This window comes from Diabrotica undecimpunctata, chromosome 6 (genome assembly GCF_040954645.1).
Source record: "Diabrotica undecimpunctata isolate CICGRU chromosome 6, icDiaUnde3, whole genome shotgun sequence".
NCBI lineage: Eukaryota > Metazoa > Arthropoda > Insecta > Coleoptera > Chrysomelidae > Diabrotica > Diabrotica undecimpunctata.
The window spans coordinates 49182191-49207804 of NC_092808.1; the positions used below are offsets into that span (position 1 = coordinate 49182191).

General features: G+C 31.7%; 1 protein-coding gene across 2 annotated transcripts in view; it reads right to left on the reverse strand.

Moving 5' to 3' along the window:
• Nucleotides 1-25614, reverse strand: part of LOC140443430 (phenoloxidase-activating factor 3-like) — a 198574-nt gene that overhangs the window by 14571 nt on the left and 158389 nt on the right. For both annotated transcript variants that reach the window (XM_072534683.1, XM_072534684.1), the window contains one exon: nucleotides 3220-3313. In XM_072534683.1, coding sequence (XP_072390784.1) covers nucleotides 3220-3313 — 94 coding nt within the window. The remainder of the gene's footprint in view (nucleotides 1-3219; nucleotides 3314-25614) is intronic.

Consider the following 25614-nt stretch of genomic DNA (forward strand, 5'->3'; position numbering starts at 1 on the left):
GGCATGTGTTAAAATCTGTATTTCTGATGATTTTTATTCTATTTGATCTGTTGCCATTTGACGTTCATAGAGTTCTGTAAAGTGTAAGCCTTGTTCGCCAAACCCAGTTGATCTTGATATTTCGATAGTCGAAAATATATTTTCGATAAAAAATACGTATCCAGGCTTGGACAAAAGTGTCATGCAGCCTTCCGAACATATTCAGTTTCGCTTCCTACTGTTTTCCGATTTTACATTAGTCTATCTTGCCAGTTGATGAAAGAAGGTACTCGCGCGTAATATTGAAACATTTCAACAACCGTCATTTATCTATAAATGGTTATCTATTTGGATGAAGAAGATTTAATTACAAAAATATCGTTGACAAAAAGCAGTGATTGTAAATATTGGGTACGTGCAGGCCCGAAACCAGGGGTGGACCTCAAGGCAGCATACGACAGTGTCAGGAGAACAGTACTTTACCAATAAATGCGTGAGTTTGGTATACCAGAAAAACTTATCCGATTAACGAGAATGATAATATCTAGCTTAAAAGCCAGCGTTAGGATACAGGGAGAAAATTCTTGATCCTTTGAGATAAAGGATGGACTCAGAAAAGGGGATGCCCTGACTTGCCTACTATTTAACATTGTCTTAGAAAGGCAGTCTGAGACACACGAATTAGACACGGCGGTACTATTTACAAGAGATCGATACAAATTTTGGCATACGCTGATGACATTGATATAATATGGCGTAGCAAGCGAGATGTTGAGCAATATTTTCTCGAATTGGAAACGGCGGCGAAATAGGTCGGTCTAGTCACAAATAGTTGAAAAGGCTTGAACAAGTTACTAATCACGAGTGTATGCAAGCTTTGAACAGCAATATCTTAACCGATTTATATCTTACAGAAAAACAAAAATGACAAAGTGTTCAGAAAAGTTCAGACCATATAAAATATACGTAAATAAAGTAAGTTACAAAGCAATAACGATTAGTTTTATTTGGGGTGCTAATTAGGGGGTGCATTAGCATTAGTTAAACATTGTGTTTAACTAATGAGGCTACAATAATAATTAGTTGGAACGTACACAAACATTTGGGTGTCAACAATTTTTATTGGTCGCACAAATTGCATTGTTATTTTTTTTAAGACGTTGCTGTTATAAGAAAGCCACATGTCCATTTTCAATATAAAATCTCTAAAAGTTTTCGATACATTGTAAAAAACCGATTTTCATTTTGTAACTTCAAAGGGCTGTAACTTTTTTATGTGCATATTTGTACAAAGGTAATTTAGGTTCCATCGAACAATTTTTTGTCCCAAAATATGTGATTTAATTTATGACCTACCTGTTTGTTACACCCTGTATATTGGTTTCTATGAGATGTTCGTAGTTTCATTCGGGCTTATTGTGTACAGAAGTCGTTTTCAAACTTTGATCATAACACACACCTCATAAAAATCTTCCTCTGCCGCCCCCCTTTCATTATTGACAATTCTTTTACGGTATTTTGTACTTTTCGTTTGACTGAAAACGATTACCTTTTAACGCCATTTTCAGTAGCCCAAAGATGTAAGAATCGCAAGACAATAAGAGACTATAGAATGTATGATTGTATATTATATATTTCTTTCATTGTAGATTTCCTTTTACTATTTTGGTAAACTGAGGCCGAGTTTTGTCGTGCAGAAAAATGACACTACGTGAGAGCTTCCATGGACGTATTCGCCTTGTTGCGTGATGGAGCTTGTTCAAAATGTCACTAAACAGGTTTGCATTAACATGAACTCTATGTGATGTAAACTCTAAGAGTAAGGGTCCTTCATGGTTGAAAAAAAGGTTTTTTTACCACACGCTGATTACAATTGGATGGATTGTTAACAACAAACCCCACTTTTAAGGCACAATACTTAAAATCGCAGTCAAATACAAAATGATAGGAACTGATTGGTATGACGTAAAATGACATTGTAAAATGTCAGTTAAGTGATTACAATTGTTTTCAAGGTTAACTCGACCAAAGTTGAGTTTCAATTGAACCAGCGTATAATTTATAATAAATCACGAAGATTGTACAATAATACTTATTACTTACTATTTTAAAATTGATATTAAATATAATTTATGTGCGGTAAAATATAAATAATAATCATTTAATAATAAGTTATTAAAAAAACACGTCAAATTTTACGATAACTGCAACGACAACGATAATAGCTACGACAACGATAACTGCAACGATAAATTCAAAATATTTAATTTTTTGAAAATGTCTGTCAAATATTCTAATTTTATTAAGAAATCTGTATTAGAAAAAAGTTTTATACTCTGAATGGTTATTATTTCGTAAAAATATTCCGATTTCAACTTTTACTTAAAAATGCGGTAGGTATTGTACGCATGATAAACAAGTAACTTGTCAGAAATATTATAGAAGTTCTTTATGATCTGATCCCATTTCTTCACACAAAATCGAAAATAATTTAATTTAAAAAAAACTTTTTTTAATAAAATCGATGTTTTAATATCTCAAAAAGAATTTGCAATTCAGCATGTAAATTTGTCGATGCTTAGCTTGTCTAATTTTTACTAATTATTATAAACCTTTATTTATATACAATGATCTTGCTGTATCAGTACACAGACCAATAAAATTTTAACAAGCTAACTTTTTTTGTTTGAAAAAAACGTATTTTTATTTACGTAATCTTCTATGAACTCATTATTTTTATCATCAGCGAATCGAACATAGCCTAATAACATTTGTTGCCTCGTCAACTTAAATTACAAATTTACTTGTCCTAAAATTTGTAATTTAATGTTCAAAATTCTGATGACATATCAGAGATTCTTGACGTCTTCAGGAATCTGACGCACCTGTTTAGCTACAGATATCCCAAACAATATCTATTGCAGCGGACATTGACAATTAAGTGCGTTTTATTTCACATTTTTTTATTTCGCATGGCACTTTATAGGAAGCTCACAATGCTTTTTCTGGTATAGATGAAATTTTCATAAAAATAATTTTTTGTTTTTCATATCCATTTAATTTTCTTTGGAAAAACTTCATAGTCTTGTTCTTAAGTTCTGGATGTTTGGTTTAGAGTTGTCTCTTTAATTTATTTGATTTTAAACTGTCCGAAGCTAATATTTTTGTACAAATTAAACACAGTTACTTTCCTTTATCATCATTAATAATACTAGTAAAATAGTAACTAGAATTACTTACAGCGGTGTATCCAAATTTGAAATACAATGAGCAGCTGTAAGTATATATCTATTATTAATGATAGTTCCACCGCACTTAAAATCTGGACCCCTCCCTGTAAAAAATAACAAAAATTAATAACTTATCACTTATAATTATTAGTTTTTTATGCAAATATTTACAAGCATCAAAGAGTCTATCTCATTTATAGTCGAAGTGAAAAGGTGATTAAAAATCGCTCCGTATAGTACCTCAATTTTTGGCTAATTACGAGTGATTTAAACGCAAATAAGTAGTTATTGATTGTGATAAAATGCATAGCAATCAGTGAAAAGATAAATATAGATTTTAACGACTGCAAGTATAAAATATACAGTGTGTCCGTAAAGTATGGAATAAATTCGATATTTACTAAATAAAAAGCCTTTTTAAAAAAATCTAAAACACGTCGATTTTTAAATTTAATGTTCTACATTTTACAGTAAAATTTCATTATACAAGGTGATACACACAAAATGAGCTGATTCTAAAAAAGTATAATACTGGGGGTCTAACGGATATAATTTGAAAGATATGCGCTTAGAAAATTAATTTTTATTAATTTATAATATTAAGGAATTATAAATAAATTATAATAAATAACTTGAAAGTAATCCAGTAATTGTTGTTGTTGTTTGTTTGGGTTTATATGACTGCGGACACTAAATCCATTAGCCAATCTTACAATTTTTACTCATTTTTTCATTAGTCATTGTTTCTTATACAATCTTATCCTAAATCTATTACTAGTAGTATTAATCTCTAATACATAGTCTTTTTTGGTAATTTGTTTCTAGTTTTTTTTTCTATTAGGTGCTTTTTAGTCATTTATATATAAGATAGGTGATGAGGTCCTCAGAGTTCCACAGCAAACTATTCTGCAGCTATCTACTTAATTCAATAGCTACTTTACTGTGGACTGTCCAAGTTCCTCATTTTTTTCTTTTTCTTTTAATTTTTCTTTTAATTATTAGTTATTTCTTATATTTTTTTTGTTTAATTTTTTTTTATTTATTTTTTAATTTTCTTTTTTTATCATTTTTTTTAGTTTTTTTTTATATTCTAACAAATTACAAAGAAATATTTACTCTATAATATTTACAATTACAATTTGAGTTTAATATCTAAAACATTTTTATACAATAATCTATATAAAAACTCATTGTTTTCTAATGTTAATAAATAATTTAAATTAATGGGATGATGGACATCGGTCAAAGAATACAGCGAATTAAAAAAATTATTAATCTTATTAGATATAAGAGAACAGTCAAAAATTTTATGTTGTAGGTTACCTATCTGACCACAAGTACATTGTGGACTATCAGCTAGGTTCATTTTAAACATATATGATGGTGTAAGACAGTGGTTAAATCTCATTCTGCATATAGTTCTTGTCATATCCTTTGTCGACTCCATTTTAGAAAACCAAGATTTATCCGTAATATAGTTTCTGATTGCTTTGTAATGGTTTCCTGTATTTATATTTTCATTAATATACCTTTCTTTCCATTCTTTTTTAAGCTCTTTGAATATGTCTGATTCTATATCTCTAGACGTACAAAGATAATGAGTTAATACTCCTTGTGTCACCGCGTTTTTTGCCAATTCATCTACTATTTCATTTCCAGTTATTCTTAAACAAGACAAAACTTAACAGTTTTGCCTTGTTGCTGAAGTTTTTTAATTTTATTTATTATATATAATTCAATGTAATTTACTTTTAATTAAGGATTTATGGCACCAATTTTACTTAAAGAACTTTTGCTGTCACTATAAATTATAAACTTTGAATGATTTATATTAGATAAATATTTTAGTGTTTCCACTATAGCTATTAATTCAGCTGTGTATATACTCATGATGGAATTGAGTTTAAACATTTTACTGTTTTTATTATTATTATCCCAGTATGCACATCCCACACCTTCGATACTTTTGGATGCATCTGTATATAGCATATGATAACCTTTGAACAATTGTGCACTGTCAGATATAAACATTAATTTTCTTAAAGATAAAGGTAAATTTCTGTAGTCCCTTAAGAAGTATACCTGAACTTGTTCCAGAGTATTAAAGTCAATATTGTAATTTGGGTTTAAGTCATAGTTGTTTATCATATATTGTCATTTTTGAATAGAAATCTACTATATTTAGAGTTTTCTTTTTTATCCACTATTTTTCTGTTAAGTCTGCTAGGAATATCTGGTGTATTTTTAATATTAAACTTGACTTTTTCTCGTACAATCTAACTAAAAGTCTGATGCCAAGTTTTTTTCGTCTTATATCCATTGACATTTCACAGCATTCGACTTGTAGGTTACTAATGGGTGTAGTTCTTAGGGCTCCTATACACAATCTAAGGCATTTATTAACAATTTTTTCTATTTTTTTTAAATGACACTGTGATGCGTCACTGTATAATATTGATCCATAGTCGATAATACATCTTATATTATTTTTAAATAATAACAAAGAAATATTTGGATCTGCTCCCCATCGTAAGTGTGACACGAATCGAAGAAGATTTGTTCCCCTTTCTGTTTTTTTAACTGTTGTCTATATGTTCTTTCCACAGAAGCTGTCTATCAAGAGTAATACCCAAATATTTAACATAACTTTGCACTGGATAGGAGACATTGTTTATTAAGATGTAGTTGGGTATATCTTTTCGTTTTCTTGTAAAAATACATAATTTAGTTTTGGAATCAGATATATTTAGTCCATGTAATTTACTCCATGTTTTAATATGTTTGACTTCTTCTTCAATGGATTTGACTGCATTTTCTATTTTAATGTGTTCTTGATAAATGACTATATCATCGGCAAATTGTAAAATTCTTGTGGTGTTTAAATTTTTTACTAGATCAGCAGTATAAATTAAATATTTCTCCAACAACGGGCTTAATATTCTTCCTTGAGGTAAACCATCCATCGTTAACCTTGGACCAATTGTGTTACCATTTACCGATATATAAATTTTTCTACAGTCTTTTAATTTTATTATTTTTTGACAGAAACATTCGGGAAGACCTATTTGTGTCATTTTGTTATATAGTATACTTAAATTAACGTTATCGTATGCTGATTCAACATCTAATAAAAGAGCTGTTACTGAAGAATTTGACGTAAACGCTAAATTTATGTCTGTTACCAAGTGGATCAATGCTTCCACAGTAAAATGATTTTTTCGAAATTCAAATTGTGTTTGTGATATTTTATTATTTTTTTCTAACCATCTTTCGAGTCTAAGTTTTATCATTCTTTCCAGTGTTTTTGTTATGCAGGAGCTTAATGAAATACCTCTATAAGATTCTGCCGAATCAGAATTTCGATTTGGTTTAAGTATGGGAATCACCCGGTACTCTCTCCAACTATCTGGAATATCTTCTGATTGCCATATTTAATTAAAAATTTTTAATAGCGTTTCTTTTTCTTTTTGATGTAAATTTGCCAACATAATATAATGTATATTATCTATTTCCGGAGAAGTGTTTTTCTTGTTCTTAAGACTTATTTCTAATTCGTATAAACTAAATGGCACTGAAAGTGGATGATTAGAGTTTTTCCTTTCCATTATATTAATTTTTGAAAATATATTATCGGGACATAATTTTCTCAAAAACTCCTCAACCCATTCTCCTTCGGTCACTGGATTTATTTGTGGTTTAAAGATGTTTTTTAAACGTTTGACTTGATTCCACATATTTTTTATTGCTGTATTTTTGTTTAAAGTTTCACAAAAATTTTTCCATGCATTACGCTTACTTTCTAATATAACTTTTTTAGATTCTGCTACACATTTATTATAATTTATATAATTTTGTATATTGGACTGCAACTTAAACTTGCGCAAAGAATTGAATAACCGTTTTACAATTGTCATTCCACCAAGTTTTCCTAAATCGTGGACTAGCCCCTGTTTTTTTCTTCGGTATACATATTCTACAATATTGTTTAATTTATTTAAAAATTGTTGGTAACTTAAATTATTATCGAGTTCCATGAAATTATCAGTGATAGAAGAGAAAAGAGACCAGTCCGCTTTATTTATATTCCATTGGAATTTTGTATTTACACATTCAGCTTTATTAACATCAATATTTGACTTTATAATAATAGCAAAATGATTGGATCCCAAAGTATTGTCCACAACATCCGAATCGAAACAATGACTAATATTTGCTGGGCATATTGTAAGGTCTATTGCCGATTTATTAATACTACTAGGTCTACGCAGCAAAGTTTCTTTGTCATTATTTAAATGTAGGTACGAGATTACAGTCCTCAATAGCCTATAACAGATTTTTTCCTTTAGTGTCTACAATACTAAACCCCACACATAATTGTGGCTATTAAAATCACCACCAATTATAAAAGGCTTCTCCATACTATTAAAAAAATTTTTCCATTCATTTACCGTAATTTTGAGATTTGGTTTTACATAAATACAATAAATGTTAATCTTTTTACCGGTTTGAATTTTAATTGATATGCTATTACACATTACGTCATTGACTGGATGAAAAGTAGGACTATTATAAAAATTTTTTTTTTCAATAGTATGTCCCACACCACCATATCCATCATCCCTATCGTTCCTAAAGAGATTATAACTCGTAAAGTTAATAAAGTTACTTTTTTTAACCATGTTTCTGATATAAGTCCTATATCTATTTTATTGTCATACAAAATTTTTTCTAAATAACCCTTATTTGTTTTAATTGACCGCGCATTCCATTGAAGAAATGATATGTTAGCCATCACGATTTAATAATAATTGTGAAATGTTGTTTTTCAGTAATTCCAACGTTTTTTCATCTAAATTGTGATTAATCTGATTTAAACTTGTCGAAATAAAGTTTACTATAATTTCTCCTATATTACTTTGATTATCGTTTTGTATCTGTGAATAATTATGATAAATAGGGTTGTTAAAATTATAACAAGGCTGACTTTTAAGTTTTGGTGTTTCCAAGATTTTTCTCTGCGCTTCCATTATTTCTCTGTCTACGTTACTAGAATTAATACTACTTGATCGTTTTCGTTTATAGATTGTATATATATCGGAAGTACTTTCTTGTTCTTTACTTACTGTTGAATAATATTGTCTATATTTATTATTAGCTTCGTAATATGTTATATTTTCAGTATTCATAATCTTTTTAATATACTCCTGTTTTTCTCTTTCCGTACAATTTGCTCTCTTGTCAGTAGGGCTAAGTTTTCCTTTGCACAATACACAAAATAAATTGTTCGGATTAGAACAATTTGATTTATTATGTTCCTAACCGCATCTTTCACACCTATCTTTTCCCCTACATTGAGCACGTATATGCCCAAATCTCAAGCACTTTAAACATTGTAACATTCTGGGTGTGTAATTTTCAACCTCGTATATCATTTTTTTCTATTACTACGGTTGTAGGTATAGACTGACCTTTAAACGTTACTATTATAGTTCCAGTTTTTACATAGATGGTAGATCCATTTTCTTGTACCACTTTCCGCATTATTCTTTTTACATGTAAGACTTCAAACCTCATTCCAAACCTAGGTTGAATTAATGATAACAAATCATCCTCTTCTATCTCTTTATCTACAGATTTTATAACTCATTTCCTTTGTGTAAAAAACGTTGGAATATATGCCTCGTACTGTTTGCTTTTTAAATTTTCAGATTCAATTAATTTATTAGCACTAGCAAAATTATTGAGTTCTACCTTAATTTTATTTCTACCAACTACCGTAATTTGTGTGATATTATTTTTAATTTCAGGTACTGAACGTAAAATTAATCGGGCCGTGTAATTAATACATGACTTAATCTTAAATGTTTGAATTGTAACCCTTGTTATATTTGACAGTAACCCAAACATTGTACAAATTCTAGTAGAACCTTGTTTATGCTTTCTTATGAAATATTGTTTTTTTCTTTACGAATTCTTGTTTTTAAGTCTCCAATATTTGCAAGTTTCGTTTTATAAACAACATTCTTTAAATGACTTCACATAAAATAATCCAAAGGATTGAGGTCTAGCGATCTCGCTGACCATTCAATATGTCCACGTCTTCCAATCCACCTGTTAGGAAAAATTTCGTTAAGGTACCTTCGAACATCTAAAGCATAATGTTGCGCAACAATTGGCGCACCATTCTGTTGAAACCATAAACTTTTATCAAAACCTCCAAGATTAATTATACTGGGGAATAAATTACCTAACTAAAGTAGGTACGCGATACCCACTTAAAAATTGGATGTTCTTTTGCCCAGTATCTACAAGTCTGACGGTTGACCTCGAGATTTAATTTGAATGTAGCCTCATTAGAAAAAATAATATTTTGAACCAAGAGAGGGTTTCAGTGGGTGTTATCCATCATTATTTCGTAAAATTGTATTCTTTTATCTGGATCATCCTCGTTTAATTCCTGTACTGCATTTTACTTACCTTACTTGCTTTTACGTACTTTGTGTACTGTTTGAATGTAGCCTGATTAGAAAAAAATAATATTTTGAACCAATAGAGGGTTTCAGTGGCTGTTATCCATCATTATTTCGCAAAATTGTATTCTTTTATCTGGATCAACCTCATTTAATTCCTGTACTGCATTTTAGTTACATTACTTGCTTTTACGTACTTTGTGTAGCGTTGTTATGCAAACATCGAGATCACTACTAACCTTACGAACAGAAGTGTGCGCATCTTCTTCAAAAGCATAATGTTGCATAATTTACAGAGGGACGACCTAATTTGCGTGCATTTTCAACCGTACCAGTTTCTCGAAATTTCTTTTCAATCTTACTTACTGTTGACTGAGTATTTCTGGATATTTATTATTAAATAAATTACACACTTCCATCTAAGTTCGCGATTTATCTTCATACCCAATCATCATGAGTATTTCAATTCTTTGCTTTACACTCAAATTCATTTCTACTTAAAATTAATTCTAAGCAATAATACAGAACATTCATGAATTAATACAATTATTGTACTACTTAATTGTTATTGAACGTTACTAAAAATAATTACAGTTTACCAAAAATTAGAAGTAGGCTACTTTTTTGCAATTGATAATAAATAATTTCTTTTCTAAGCGCATATATTCCAAATTATATCCATTAGACCCAAGTATAATACTTTCTTGAAATCAGCTTATTTTTATCGATCTAAAAATGTCCTAAAATACAGGGTGTTACATTTAAAAAAAGAGCCGATGACGTCATCACTGTAATGTGTATCACCTTGTATAATGACATTTTATTGTAAAATTTATAACATTAAATTTAAAAATCGACGTGTTTTAGATTTTTTTAAAAAGGCTTTTCATTTAGGAAATATCGAATTTATTCCATTCTTTACGGATACACTGTATATTAATTAATCATCTCTACAGACGAATTAAGCAAATACTATACTAAATTTCAATAAGAAATGCAGGGCGTGTAAACAACGATAAAATTTTGTTTTAACTGTTAAAGATGTTCAAAATTTATCTACTCGGTCCGACAGTAATAGTATATTATTAAGATCACTTTATTAATTTTTCTGTTTTATCGAATATTTGTTATTATGCATAGTATAATATGTAAATTAATGTAATCACTGAATACATAGTTAATGAAAACTAAACATATTAATTAAATTAATGAATAATTTAAACGATTATGTAAGTAACGATTGTGCGAGAATATTCAAAAACTATTATTTATGCTGTTAATATTGACCTAGTAATAATTATTTGTTGTGCATCTGAAAACTACTTAAGTATTTATTTTTATCTGTATAACGACTTTAAACTGTATAAGTAATTACTGTTGTTAAAAGCGAAAATGTCGTCCATTGATTCTGCTGATACGTTAGATGAAACTACATGGAGTCCTTCTCGAAAACGAACTACAAGAAGTATTCTTAGCGCTGTAGTGAAAGAAATAATTTGAAATGTATTTAAATATGAAACAATAGAAAATCAAAGGTTAGTGGTTTTGTGATCGAAGTGTATTTACGGTGATTAAGGAAATTTTTTTATGAAAAGTGAAATACCAACCGTGGATGGGGTGTTAAAGGAGGTGAACGATGATCTTGATTTGCCAAATTTAAGGAAAACCAAATTTTATAGAATATAAAAAAAATTAATTTTCAATATTAACCCATGAAAAAAAGCGCGCTTTTTGGATGGATTTACAGCGGGATTTACAGAAGTACTTTATTACATTCTATATATTTTAAATTTCAAAACTTATAAATACTTTACATTTTTGGGAAAAGGTTTGGGAAAAAGGAAAGGGAAAAAAGACTTATTATTTGTCACGTTTACAACGAGAATGGGTTTGTCTCATATGCCCTCTGGGCATTTGAGTCGTGTTACGTCCCTCCACATATATTCTTAGTTTTTTTATTAATAATTTTATTATTTTATTTTTATATTTAATTCTTTAATTAACGTGTGTGTATGTCTTGTCAATCGTGAATTAATAGGGACCTGTACAGTCCGCCCCTTAAAGTCTTGAGGGAGCAGGGAGCAGGGCTACGACCCGCTACGCACTTAACTCTTAGTTTTAGTCATAGTCTTGTATAAATCAGCGCGACAAACACTTCAGTATTTTTGTGTAACCTGACCACGTGACCTTTTGAGAAGATTCTGTTCCCGAGTCAACCCAGTGCACTGAGGAAGAAGAAGAAGTATTACATCAACATCACAGGTACCGTAATTTGATTGCATACACACACAGTATTTATATTAATTGATAAATTTACATATAACTTATTTTCATATTAAAATTATGCCAGCACCTTTAAACAATTATGAGTGAGTGTTTCTCTTATAGAATTTAAAGCTCATTCAAGTCGAATAAGTCTGGTGATTAACATGAAGAGATGGTCATATCCAGATCCCGAGACAAGTGAATCTTTTGAAAATTGGTGAAAATTTCCAATGTGTTACCAACATTAGAAGACAAATCTATCATTCTTCTTGACAACGCATCGTACAATTCTCGTAAAATAGAGAAAATACCAACAAGTGCATCTAAAAAAAGCAATATCCAGAATTGATTTCGTTCCAAAAATATAAAATGTGATCAACATATGCTTAAAGTACAGCTTCTTTCAATCGTACAAAAACATAAAAAATTTTATAATAAATACGTACTTGATGAAATAACAAAAACTTATAGAACTCATCTGGGCAAATATTCAAATTGATAGTGCAGGAAAAACCACCACCTTAAAATTTTCAGATGCCATAAATTTATTTTTTAATTCAATTTCATCAATTACACCAGAAACATGAAAACATGTTCAACAAAAAGTAGAAAAGGAAATGTGGCGGATGGAAAATATAATTGAAACACATTTTGAACCACTTGTTATAAACGTTGAGGATAGTGACATATTATCCAGTTCATCAGAATAATATCGATATGTCGATAATATGACGAGACCTCGATTTCTGCCATATATTTACGCCGAACTCAAACGAATACTAAATCACTTTGTATTTTTATTCCAAAAAACTAACCGTTTTGCCATATTTAAACTCTTTGGAATCGTACAAGCAACTATAAAAAAATTATAAATAAAATTTATATTTGTTGAAAACACCCTGTATATACAATTTGTTGGGCGTTTTTGAGATAAAAAAATAGTTTATTGGTTTTTTTTCGTCCTGTATAAATGGTTCTTTGTCTTACGTTTTTGCAAAATTAAAATATAAATTTCGTATTTTACAAGATAATACTTCTGGCTGAACGAAAAGAGACTAAATGCGGTCCTGTTAGAGGCCTATACCTGCTAATGTTCCCATCCCTGCAAGCTTATTGAATTTTCGTTTAGGACAAAAAAAATAAGTAAACAATACATACCAAATTGTAAACATAGAGGTGGACGTACGTGTCCCAAAAGGGTTCCAAAATAACTTTAAGGGTGTTTAAATTATATTTAACTTAGATTTAGCTTTAGTAGACTTTAAATTAGATAACGAATAGTACTAACAATAACTAAGCCTCAAAAAGGTTGATCTTCATAGAGGGAGAGGAGTAAATCTTCATAAGACCGTCAGGGCAGACCGCAGCACCCCAATAAACCTGGGTACTACTCTCCCCTCTGGTGTGTGGGATTCAATCTCGCCCAATCCAGATGCCCATAAAGCCGAGTGAATCGAACGTGAGAACGCGATTGCCTACCCACTAAAACCCCCTCATTTCCAATCGCAGCACCCGGTACGTGTTCTTAGCAAACGTTACTTCGGCTGCCCCGCTGTTAACTCATTTTTTGTCTCATTTTATATATCCATAATAATAATGAATGAAAGTTTTGCAGTCTTATATCACTCTCTCGTCTCCCATCTTGTTTCGTTCATTCTCTCTTTTTTTTTATTATTTCTGTTATTAGGTCTACTATTACTTTAAAGTTCTTTGCGTTTTGTATGTCACAGTCATTATATTCTCTGGTGTTGTCTCTCCTAGTCTTGTTATTATATTTTGTTGTTTATCGTAAAACACGTTCCAATTAAATAAGCAATGCTCTGCGTCGTCGCGCACTCCACATTACATATATAAATCGTCTTTAGTTTTCCTTACGCGATATGTATAAGACCTAAATGAGCCGTGTTCGGTCAGGAATTGCATAAAGAACTAATTTGTTCTGTTAGATCTACAACTTCTTTATAATTATACTATTCTTTCAAATTTTGAATTAGTGTCTTGCCCATTGTGCTTTTTTCTGTATGCGCCTTTCATTATTGTTGCTATTCATTTAGCATTTGTTCTCTTACTCTATGTTTAACCCGTATTAGGTGGCCGTTGTCATTGTCGTATAAGATCTTACGTTCTTTCTCTAGAAGGTGAATCGGGAGCGTACCTGCAATCACCTGTAGGCCTATCATCTATGTAGTCCTATATGCACTTATTACCTTGAGGATAAGTATTCTTTGGATTTTGTGTTAATATTTCTTTATATTTGTTAAATATTAACACGTCAAACCATATAGGTGTTCCATATAGGAGGGTGGACTGTACCACCTTGAGATATATTTTTCTTTTATACCACAGTCTTCTAAACCACATTTATTAGGTATTTCGTGTATCTCAAACCTGAATGAAGGTGTGTGCCCAAATATTTAGCACAGTTATTCGACTCTATAATAGTACAGTTTAAATCAAAACTCAGATTTGTTTTTTGCCTTGGTCTCTTTAGTACTACTATAACTGTCTTGCTTCTTGCCCACCCTAGGTGCCTCTATCATTCACCTGTGGACTTTTATGTAACAACTTGTCAACTTATTTTCAATATCCCATTTATTTTAGTCTCTATTAGAATTGCAAGGTCGTCTGCATATGCCAGGTCTTGGCCATAGTCTATTTCTAATACCCCGTTGTGAAGTAGAATAGGTCCCAAAGCGGACCCTTGCGGCACTCTTGATGATATTTATTATGCAGTCTGACACTCCTGCTACCTCGAGCTTCGTTAGTATGTGATGCAAATTTGCAGAATTAAAGGCATTCTTTACATCGTTTATAACGAGAATGGCTCATCTTTTTTTCGTTCTTTTTACAGCCTCAGAGATCTTCTTCACTGCATCTATAGCTGATCTGGCTTTTCTAAAACCGTACTATCTATCTAAAATTATTCCCAGTATTTCAAGTTCTTCTTTAAGGCTTTTCTTTATAAGACCCTTATAGAATTTTCCTATGCAATCTAGTAAGCATAGTGGTTTGTGTGAGTTGGTTTCGTTCGGGTTCTTTTCGGGTTTTGGTAATAATATGAGTCTCGCAACTTCTTGAGTTCATCTGGGAATTCTCGAATATTCAAAACTTTGTTAAATACTCTACGTATCAATTCTAGTTTCACTTTTACTATGAGTTTTATTGCCTCTGGCGTTACTTTATCTGGATCTGGGGCTATACCATTCTTTATACTTTCTGCTGCTTGAATAATATCTTTAGTAGTAAACTCTGCAGATCGAATATTTTTGTCTATCCGTAGAAATGTGTTGTTTGGTATCCTTGAAAACAAGATGTTCGCTATTTCCATTTTTTTGCGCAAAGGTTATATGGGGTCTCAAACCGACTTTTTTCTGAAGGGACGACCTGGGCAGTGGTTCTTATCGCGGTACAAGAAAATGGATTCGGAGGATTTGATGACAGATGAAGGTAGAAGGTAGAAAAGCTACTATAATAGGTGAATCAGAAATAAATATATTTAAATAAACCAAAAAGAATTTAAAAAAGAGAGAATATGAAAGCTGATAAAACAACCAAAGAATCACATAAAGGAGATAAAGGAAGAACTACCTCAACAGTTCAGATATAAAAAATATAAGCCAGGAGATTAAGGAGATTAAAGAAGAACAAAAAGAATATAAAAAAATAAAATATCCGAAGAAAGTCAATGAACAAGCAATGAAAGAAATGAAGAACTGAAAAAAGAGCTCGCTTTGATGAAAGAAAAAAAAAATAGAACGTAAAAGACGAGTAAAAAATATAGTAGTACAAGGACTCGCAATAAAAAGTAATGTGTAGCAATAATTGCTGGAGACAATAAAGAACTTTCTCAGGAAAGAAATAGGAGCTATAACAAGTAAATCAAGCAAAAAAAAAGAAGAGAAAACATGTTTGGTTGAGTTAAGTATTAGAGAATAAAAAATAGCAGTAATGAACAATAAAAAGCAATTGAAGATAATAAAAAAAAGATCTGTATTAATATTAATATGATTAAATTAGAAGGATATATGCAAGCAAAAATCAGGAACTATGCAAAAGAACGAAAGAACAAAAGGAAAGCATGTTAATATTGGATTTCAAAAGATATTTATTGACAATGAAATAAGGAAATGAAATCGGAAAAAGACAAACTGAAAAAAATTAGCAAAGATAGTTTAAAAACATAGCAAATAAAATAGAAAGTGACAAGTCGACTGTAATGACAAGGCATAGAAAAGAAAAACGAAAAAAGCATAGTGCAGCAAAAAAAATCAGTATATTAAAGGAAAAATGTATATACAAATAGGAACGAATATTAGAGGGTCTTTGAGGAAGGAAAGCTAAAAACTTGGCTACGGAAGGAAATAAATATAAATTTGATATAGCTTTACAGGAAACTAAGTAACTAGGGCAAATTTGACTTGAAATATAAAACTATACTTTCTTTAATTGTGGGGTAACAGGCTTTCTAATAAGCAAAAAATTAAAGGAGTTCATTGTTTGGTTTAAAGCAATTTTAGAAAGGTTATGTATTCTAAGAATAAGAGGTAAATTCTAAAAATATTTACTAGTGAACATAGACGCACCATCAGAGGAAAAGAGTGCAGAAATGAAAAAGAATTGTACGATGATTTGAATAAAGCCTATGGGAAGATATCTAAATACGATCTAAAAATGGCAATAGGAGAGATAAACGCCAAAATTGACAGGGAAGAAATCTATACATTCACGATAGGTAAATACAGTTTGCACCAGAGAACAAACAATAATGGCCACTTGCTAATAAACTCTGCCAAAGAAAATAATCTCATTGTTAAGAGATGATGTTTCAATGCTAAGATACTATATAAAGGCACATGAAAATCTTCAAATAGAAAAGTAATCAACCAGATCGACCATGTACCTACTTATTGAAATGGATGATTATAGAGAGCCTAAAAAATAAAAAAAATACAGGAAACGACCAAATAGCATCTGAGAAGAATAAATCCCGGGAAAATCCTAAAACAGCCCTTTTTTTCCCATACAAATATTTTCTAACTAAATTCCTATTATACTATTCATGAGAGACACCCTACTATTGTTCATTTAGCTGTACTTTTAGAAAATGGACAAAGAGTATATTTTACAGCACAGAACGCAGTACAAAGAGCTGTTCAGCCACCATCTACTACATTAACCAGTTTTTTTGAGATATGCCAAAACGTTGCTTTTGCTCAAACATTGTTATATTCTGAAATGACAAAATATTATACTTGGAATCAATTCTCAAGGAGATTTATACGACGGAAACATGGAAAACCCGTTCCAGGATACCCAGATGTATATTCTACCGATGCGATTGGTCGAATTTATTCAGTACATCCAAGCAATGATGAATGTTTTTATTTACGACTGCTACTAGTCAATGTACGTGGCCCAACATCATTCCAACATTTACGAACTGTTAATGGTGATTTGTGTTGATCATACAGAGAAGCCTGTCAACGTTTGCAATTGCTAGAAAATGACGCTCATTGGGATGAAACTCTCAATGATGCTATAATATCATCACAAGTTCATCAAATACGAACATTGTTTTCTATAATCATATCTACATGCTTCCCATTAAACCCAAATGATTTGTGGATCAAGTACAAAGATAATATGTCTCACAGATAGTATGATATTTTGTATCAAATACGGATTAGAAGGGGAAATGCAAATATACAAATAAACGAAAAAATTTACAATGAAGCATTGATTTCAATTGAGGACATGAGCTTGATGATGGCAAACAAACTATTATTTCAATTAGGCCTGGCCGCGCCTAATCGTCCAATGCATAATGCTTTTAACCAAGAGTTGCACCGAGAAAAACTGTATGATCTCAACAAGAATGAATTTAAACAAATCTTCCACTATTGAATGAACAACAGAAGTATGTATTTGATACACTTGCTGGTACAGGAAAAACTTTTTTGGTTTCATTGATATTAGCAACAATTCGCTCACAAAATCAAATTGCACTTGCACTCGTTTTGTCGGCGATCGCAGCAACTTTGCTTAAAAGTGGTCGAATAGCCCATTCAGCACTCAAAATTTCCATTAAACATGCAAAGCAACGAAACTCCAACCTGCAACATTTCGAAGAACTCTGCAATGGCAAAGGTTTTGTAGCAATGTGAATTGATTGTTTGGGATGAATGCACGATGGCACATAAAAAATCTTTGGACGCTTTAAATAGAGCCATACAAGATCTACGGAGTAATCATAATCCATTTGGTCGTGCAATGATTTTATTAGCAGGAGATTTTCGTCAAACATTGCCAGTGATTCCACGATCAACGCCAGCTGATGAACTCAATGCATGTTTAAAGTCCTTCACTTTGTGGAAACATGTCAAGGTATTGCACTTAAGCAAGAATATGCGTGTCGAGTTGCAAAATGACCAATCTAGAGACATATTCTCTAAACAACTCATTGACATTGATAATGGCAAATTTCCTATGGACAACTTGACTGGTTGCATTAACTTTCCCCAAAGTTTTTGTCAGTTACTCGATTAAAAGATGAACTTATTCAAAAGGCGCTTCCAGATGTTGCTCAAAATTACAGAAACCATGATAGGTTTTGCGAATGGGCTATATTGGCGGCAAAAAACATAGATGTAAATGAATTATATTTCAAAATTCAAGAACAAATTACAGGCGAATTGAGGATATATAAATCAGTTGATTCGGTTACTAACCAAGATGATGTCATCAACTATCCGCCTGAATTTTTAAACTTACTTGATTTACCAGACATATCAGATATAATCAGACATAATCGACTATATAGAGAAGAAGAGACTATCCTGGTACGGCCACGTCAGAAGAGCGGACAGAGGACGCTGGATAAACAAAATCACAGAATAGAGCCCGATTGGAAGAAGAAAGAGAGGAAGACCCCGAAGGTCATTCAGAGATGAAATCGACGAGGCTATGGAGAAAAGAACCCTGCGAGATGGAGACTGGAATGATAGGGAAAATTGGAGAAAACGGTTGAGTGAAGGAAGACAGTGAAAACTATGGAAATCCTTAGTAGTAGTAGTAGTAGTGATTTACCAGGATTGTCACCTTACAATCTTCAAATCTTCTAAAGGTTGGATCGGTAGTTATAATGTTGAGAAATATCAACCAAACGCGTCTTTGCAACGGCACACGGTTAGCGATAAAAAAATTATTGAACAACGTGAGAGAAGCAACTATACTGAAAGGAAAGTATAAAGGAGAAGACGTTTTGATACCACGCATCCCAATGATTCCGACTGATGTACCATTTGAATTTAAACGACTACAGTTTCCAGTGCGGCTTGCTTTTGCTATGACTATGCTATGAGAATTAAAGAAATAAACTGCCACATTCCAAATCTATTTGACAGAACGGAGTTTGTCGGGTCCGCTAGTTTTATATAAAAGTATGTATGCCTACCATTCGCTGATAATATAATAATAGTAGCAACAAGAAAATAGGAAGTGATGAGGTAAACTAAAGAATTAGAAGAAACAGCTATAAAAAAGGTCTATATATGTAACCGTTTCAAAAGATTTAAAAGAAACTCATTATATATTTCGATTATATTTTTTTTTTAATAAAACTAATAGCCCCATCTATCTGTCAAGTACCTACCTGTAGCCGACTCAAGGATTCTTCTGTAATTCCCAAATATATCCGGTAGATGAGCATATTTTTCAACTTGTCACTCACGCCCAATTTCCAGATTCAGGCGCCATGACAGCGCTTCGCTCTTTTCTGTTAAGACCGTCCAACCGTTAAGACGTGTTTCCAAAGTGGGTCTCAATTCAGAGGTGAGTTAATAAATCCTTTTCTTGTCCATATTTCAGATAGATATATTATTTTTTTAGACCCTTATTGGAGAGGCTCTAATGCTGCTATTATATTTCTAATACTCGTCGCAAGATAGTATTGCTATGGAGTTATTCCAGATCATGGCCCAGTAGCAGTATCTTTTTTTGGAATCCCTAACCCCTCTTATCTAGGATGGTGGTGATTTGATATAGTATGTAGCTGAATCAATTTGGTGACTGATTAAATAAGAAGAGAAACAGAGCAGATTAAGGTTGTACCAATTTTTATTATACCTACTTTCAAGACAACAGAAATGATTATGAACTCAAAAAAAAATGAAAATATAGTGAAGTGTTCTAATTTAATTTAAAGGTTTATTTTCTTCATTGTTCCTAGTTGATAAATAACTATATTATTTTCAATGTAAACAAATTTCGAAATTTGGGGTTAATATATATATATATATATACATTCATTTTCTTTATAACCAATTCTTAATTTAATACGATACAAAGATTTTTTGTTTATGATAATGTTAACATAAAATAATATTTTGGAATCCCTTTGGGATGACGTAACTTTTAATGTTTTCTTTTTGTTCATTACTACTTTTTGTTCATTACTAAGAAATAATAAAGAATAGTTTTCTTGTAAACTTTCAATAAATCTTAATTTTTTTTTTGCTCTTCCCCTCGAGGATAAACCAGGGGTGGCGTCCAATAATAAATAATAATTTCATATTATCTAATTGTGCTTGGATTTAAAATACGATATAGTTTCTATATTTTTATGAAAACCCCGCCCAATTCTCTTCCGACAGTGAGCGATTCAGGCCTTGTATATATTATTGTAGCACGGTAGTGTTACAAAATGGCGCGCCAATCGTGGAGAGTGTATCTTCAGTTTTTTTTCAATATTATTAGTTGTTTTGTACCCCCCTGTATATGTGGTTAATTAAGTCTGTATGTTTTGAACCATTTTTTTTGGTTAAATTGTGTATTTGTTTTATCCAATTTTTCATTAAATCAACACTGCTACTATTTTAGAATTTTTTGCAAAGTATTTATAATTATTCGTTTTTAATCTTCGTAAAATTACGTAGAAATATTCTCGTCGTATTTTTAATTTTGTGAAATACTTAAAACGTATTTGGAATGATGTAATAATTTACTGTTTACATTCGAATTTCTTTTTGTCGGTATTCTTAATGCGGTGTATTCCCAGACTCGTCTAGAATAAACATTCCATGTTAGAGAAATTTTGTTTATGTCCATAAATTAATTCGTATCTAAACGATGGCTTTCTTTGCAGTTCAGTCTTATTTGTTGATAGAACCATAATAATTATATTCCTCAATGTGTTTATTTTAAATAAACGAAATGGCTCTTAGCATTCGTTATTTGAAAAATCAATTAAGTGAATTTTATTTCTTAACCTTGATTCATGGTTTTTATTTGCGGCAAACAGCCGGGAACTATATCTATATACAGGCTGTCCCGACCTACCTAATTCTAAAATATGTTATCTGGATTCGTGTAGAATACTTACGCGAAATATTCTTTTTTCGAGGATTTGAAGTTGAGTTCTTTGATAATAGGATGTTTTTAATATGTTTTTTTAGTCTGTTATCTGTTAAATTTTCTTTTTAATTTGTCTTTCGTTTATTTTAAAAATTTATTTTTTCATAGTTTAACTTTTTCGTACTTTGAAAAGAAAATTTTATTTCCTGAAAAGGAAAATGCTTTCTATATTTTACAGTCCATGGTTCTTTTGTTTTGCATGTATAAGGAAGTAATGATATGACTTCGTTTCTCTCTGCCTAAGGCGTCTTTGTTGAGAATATAGAGCGGAAATATTGTTATTCTCCTTCTGTTATGTTAATTTTATGTCTTTGTGTGGTCAGATGTAGTAGAAGTATGTTTTTGGTACTGGAACTTATTGTTATTTGTGGTTTTACCTTTTTTTCTCGAGATGTCCTGTAGGACGTACAGGCACGTGACCTGTATTATTGTATCTTGAGTTATTTGTGTGATGTCAGACTACTGGTATGTCAAGCAGCTTTCTTTTTTTTTATGTCGTTGACATTTTTGCGGTCTTCTAATAGTTTATTAGACCACATATATCTTTTGCTTTGAGACTTTTGGCTAAGGCTCAAAAGCTTTCATTTATTATCTTGTGTTCACGATATGGTACAAGTGAGGTTGAAGTAGTTTGCTGTTGTCTATTGTGACTCTTTGTATATACAGAGGTGAAACAACTCGCTGCCGCCTATTGTGAATTTATCTTTTATCTTTATGTCGACGTTAAGACCACGTTGGTTTAACAATTGAAATAGTTCTGGTGCTACCGTAAATGACCCACTGAGAATTAAAAGTTTATATTATTTTGACTCTGTTAGAGTTCTGCTAAAGAATGGTAAACATTTCTTTGTGATTTGTATGACGACCATATTGGATTCAATTAGGTGTCAAAAATGTTTTACTGTTCAACTTTTTTATTGTTGTGGTGTGTTATATCTAACATCACGATTTTTTTATTATTGACGATGGACTGTAATATTTTTCTATTCCTTTTGAAGACTGTAATGATTCTTCCGTTCCTTTTAAGTCTTATCGTAAGTTTTTGTTTCGTGGAAGACTCTTACTATTTTTTTTTGTTTCTTTTGGAAACAACAGTTTTAAACTGAACTGTTTCTGTACCGATTGTGGCTTGTATGCCATATACCCATTTTCTTTCTGCTTCTCCAAGATTGTGTATTAACGGTTTGGATTTATTTTCTTCTTTTGTCCTTCTGAGAGTCTTCTTCTTGCTTGGAAATTTTCTGCTGTGATCAATCACAGAGGATATTCTTATGGAACTATTGGCCATCCTGTCTTTCTTCTTTTGCGTTAGTTTAATTTTCAACCAGTGGTTGGAAATTCATTCATTGCTTGACTGTCATAGTCAACTTTATTATTGTTTGATGCTATTTAGGTTGTCTACCTAGTGGATAACCATAGCGAAACTTGCTAAAGCTACTTAGTAGGCCACCCGCCTTTGTTGAGCTGGAAGCATCCTTCTTTTCGCTTTCAGAAACTTCAACACTGGTCTGTTCCACACTGTTGGTTAGGCTAGAACCATGTTTATAGAAATCTGCCATTAGTCGTTGTGCCTAATAGCCAACGAACTGTACCTGATATCGATTCATCAAATCGAGCATCCAGTTTAATTTTGCATGTAAATATGTCGTGATTTTTGTTTATTTTTTTGTTTTATTCAGACCTAAAACTTATCTAAGTCAGTGTTTCGTCGGATAATTCAGATTTGTCTGAAACCGAATAAATCGGTTTTCTTAAATTTTTAATACCTTTCTTCTAAAATGTTTAGTCCATTCTTAATTTTTAATTTTTTAGTTGATTCCCTTTACGCCTTTGCGTACTTAATCTTTGCTACCTTCTCCAGCGACTATTCAACCCCTCCGTGGCCCGTGTACAGGAAGAGTTGCGCTAACGCGAACTTTATCCTGGAGAGGATTCGTTTCCTTTCCAAATTTTTTTTGGCGTGGGGTCAGTACAGCACTGATACCCTAGTACTTAGTACATTGAATACCACTTTGCTTCGGCAAATATGTCCCTTAGTGCTTCTTTCCCTTCAGGAAGTTGACACGTTTCAATTTTTTTTTGAGCTGTCTCGACAACCCTTGTTTTATGTCGGTGGTGTTGACTATTAGTCAGGGAGCATCCTGCTATAGTCAAGTGGATTAGTGGACTTATCCCTATTCCAATTAATAATTTTGTGTATCTCAAATGTTGTCGCAAAGAGACGAGCCTCTGGAAGTAGTGTAGGAGACTCCGCACGTCGATCTCCAGAGCAACCTCAGTTTGGCTCGCACCCCAGTTCGTTGAACTGTTTTACTTTTTATTATTATAATATTGATCATTTATTGTGTTCAATATGTCTATATATATATGTATATATGTCGTATTTCTTTTCGACATAAATTTTATTTTTATCTTATCTTATTCTACTTCGGTATTATTCTCTCTCTAGTTTGTATTGATCGAGATCTTGAGTTTGTGCTACCCCGACCAAGAACCTATATTGATTTTAAGGGTGTTTGCAAAATTTAATCTCATTTTATTTTTAGAATGCCTTGGTAGAATGTGATATTTTTATGCTTATGGTAGTTTATATTACAATAAATTGTACATACCTTTAGTTGTCTTCAAGTGGATACAAAATTCAATTTATCTTATTTTACGGATTTATAAATCCAAGTAATTTTTTTGGTATCTATACCAAAGATATCAAGATTCCTCTGTCTAGTTACCAATGATAGTTCATTATAGTATCTGTTCATTTTGCCTAAGTTTTACTCTTAGTGTGAAGACCTTCGAATTTCGACTCTCTATTTGAAACCCCCCAAAATAATGTTTGAAAAGATTATTGCTGTCTAACATCCTATATTCTGAATGGCCAGACACTGAGGAAGGCTAGGGATGAAGTAAGCGGATTCCCGCTAGTTGACTCGTCGGAATGATAAGCCATTCATAATTGTATTTCAGTAATAAATCTAGAATAACAGCCTCCCGCGTCAGGAAACTTTTTTTAGTTCTCCAATACCTGTTTAGTTATGTAATCTAGAATTATTTAGACCCTACCCGAAGTTAACCCTACCCGAAGTTGACCTACCGATGTTGTCCCTATTATAGGCGGATGATACACGTTAGTTATCACAAATTCTAGTTGTCATACTAATAACTAAACATCAGCCTTTTTTTGTTTCTAAATATAGATGTGTCTTACAGAAATTCTGATGTCTGCCTCTCCCAGTAAACTTATTAAGGCTTGTCTTTGTAGAACTTTAATGTACCCAATTTTGAACTATTAGTAACTCTTTCCTTTTATTTGTGTATTTCTAAATGTGTCTATAATGACGCGCTGCGTTATTACCTTATGTTATTCGTGGATTAAGTCATAGATGAAAGACTCTATGCTTCCGAACAAACGATGACACATTTGTATTTTGTATCTTATTGCGTTAATGATACGATTGTATTATTATTCTTATGTTATTCGTGGATTAAGTCATAGATGAAAGACTCTACGCTTCCGAACAAACGATAACATTATTTTTTTTGTGTTTTATTGTGTTAGGTCTCATAACGACTACGCAGTAAATTATCTGTTTTGTATCTTGGTGACAACACTAGTATGTTTTGCTTTATATTACTTATGAAATTTCGAATGGTAATATCTTAATTATATTATTTCGATTAAATGCGAGCATTTGGTCTCAAATAATGATTTGTAGATATGTTTTGTTTTATTCCGCTTTGTTCATGATATTGGTTATAGGTGAAATACCCTATGCATTTTGAGAGTGAGAATGCAATTTTTTTTGTTTACATTTTTATAGTTGAGTCATTTCTATGCGTTCTGTTTCGCTTTGTTCTGAAATCTTTGAGTTGTTCCCACGTGAGTTGTGAAAGAAGGATTCTGTGAGTCCAGATTGTAGCTACATTTGTCCATTCTGTTTGTCTTACCTCTCCGTATATCTATTCCCACTTTTGAAAAGGTTAGTATGGTGTGCCACCATGCCTAGTCCGATTCCACGCTGGTACCCAGTTGAAATCGTGGGGAGGGCTGTGTAACCGTTTCAAAAGATTTAAAAGAAACTCATTATATATTTCGATTATATTTTTTTTTTAATAAAACTAATAGCCCCATCTATCTGTCAAGTACCTACCTGTAGCCGACTCAAGGATTCTTCTGTAATTCCCAAATATATCCGGTAGATGAGCATATTTTTCAACTTGTCACTCACGCCCAATTTCCAGATTCAGGCGCCATGACAGCG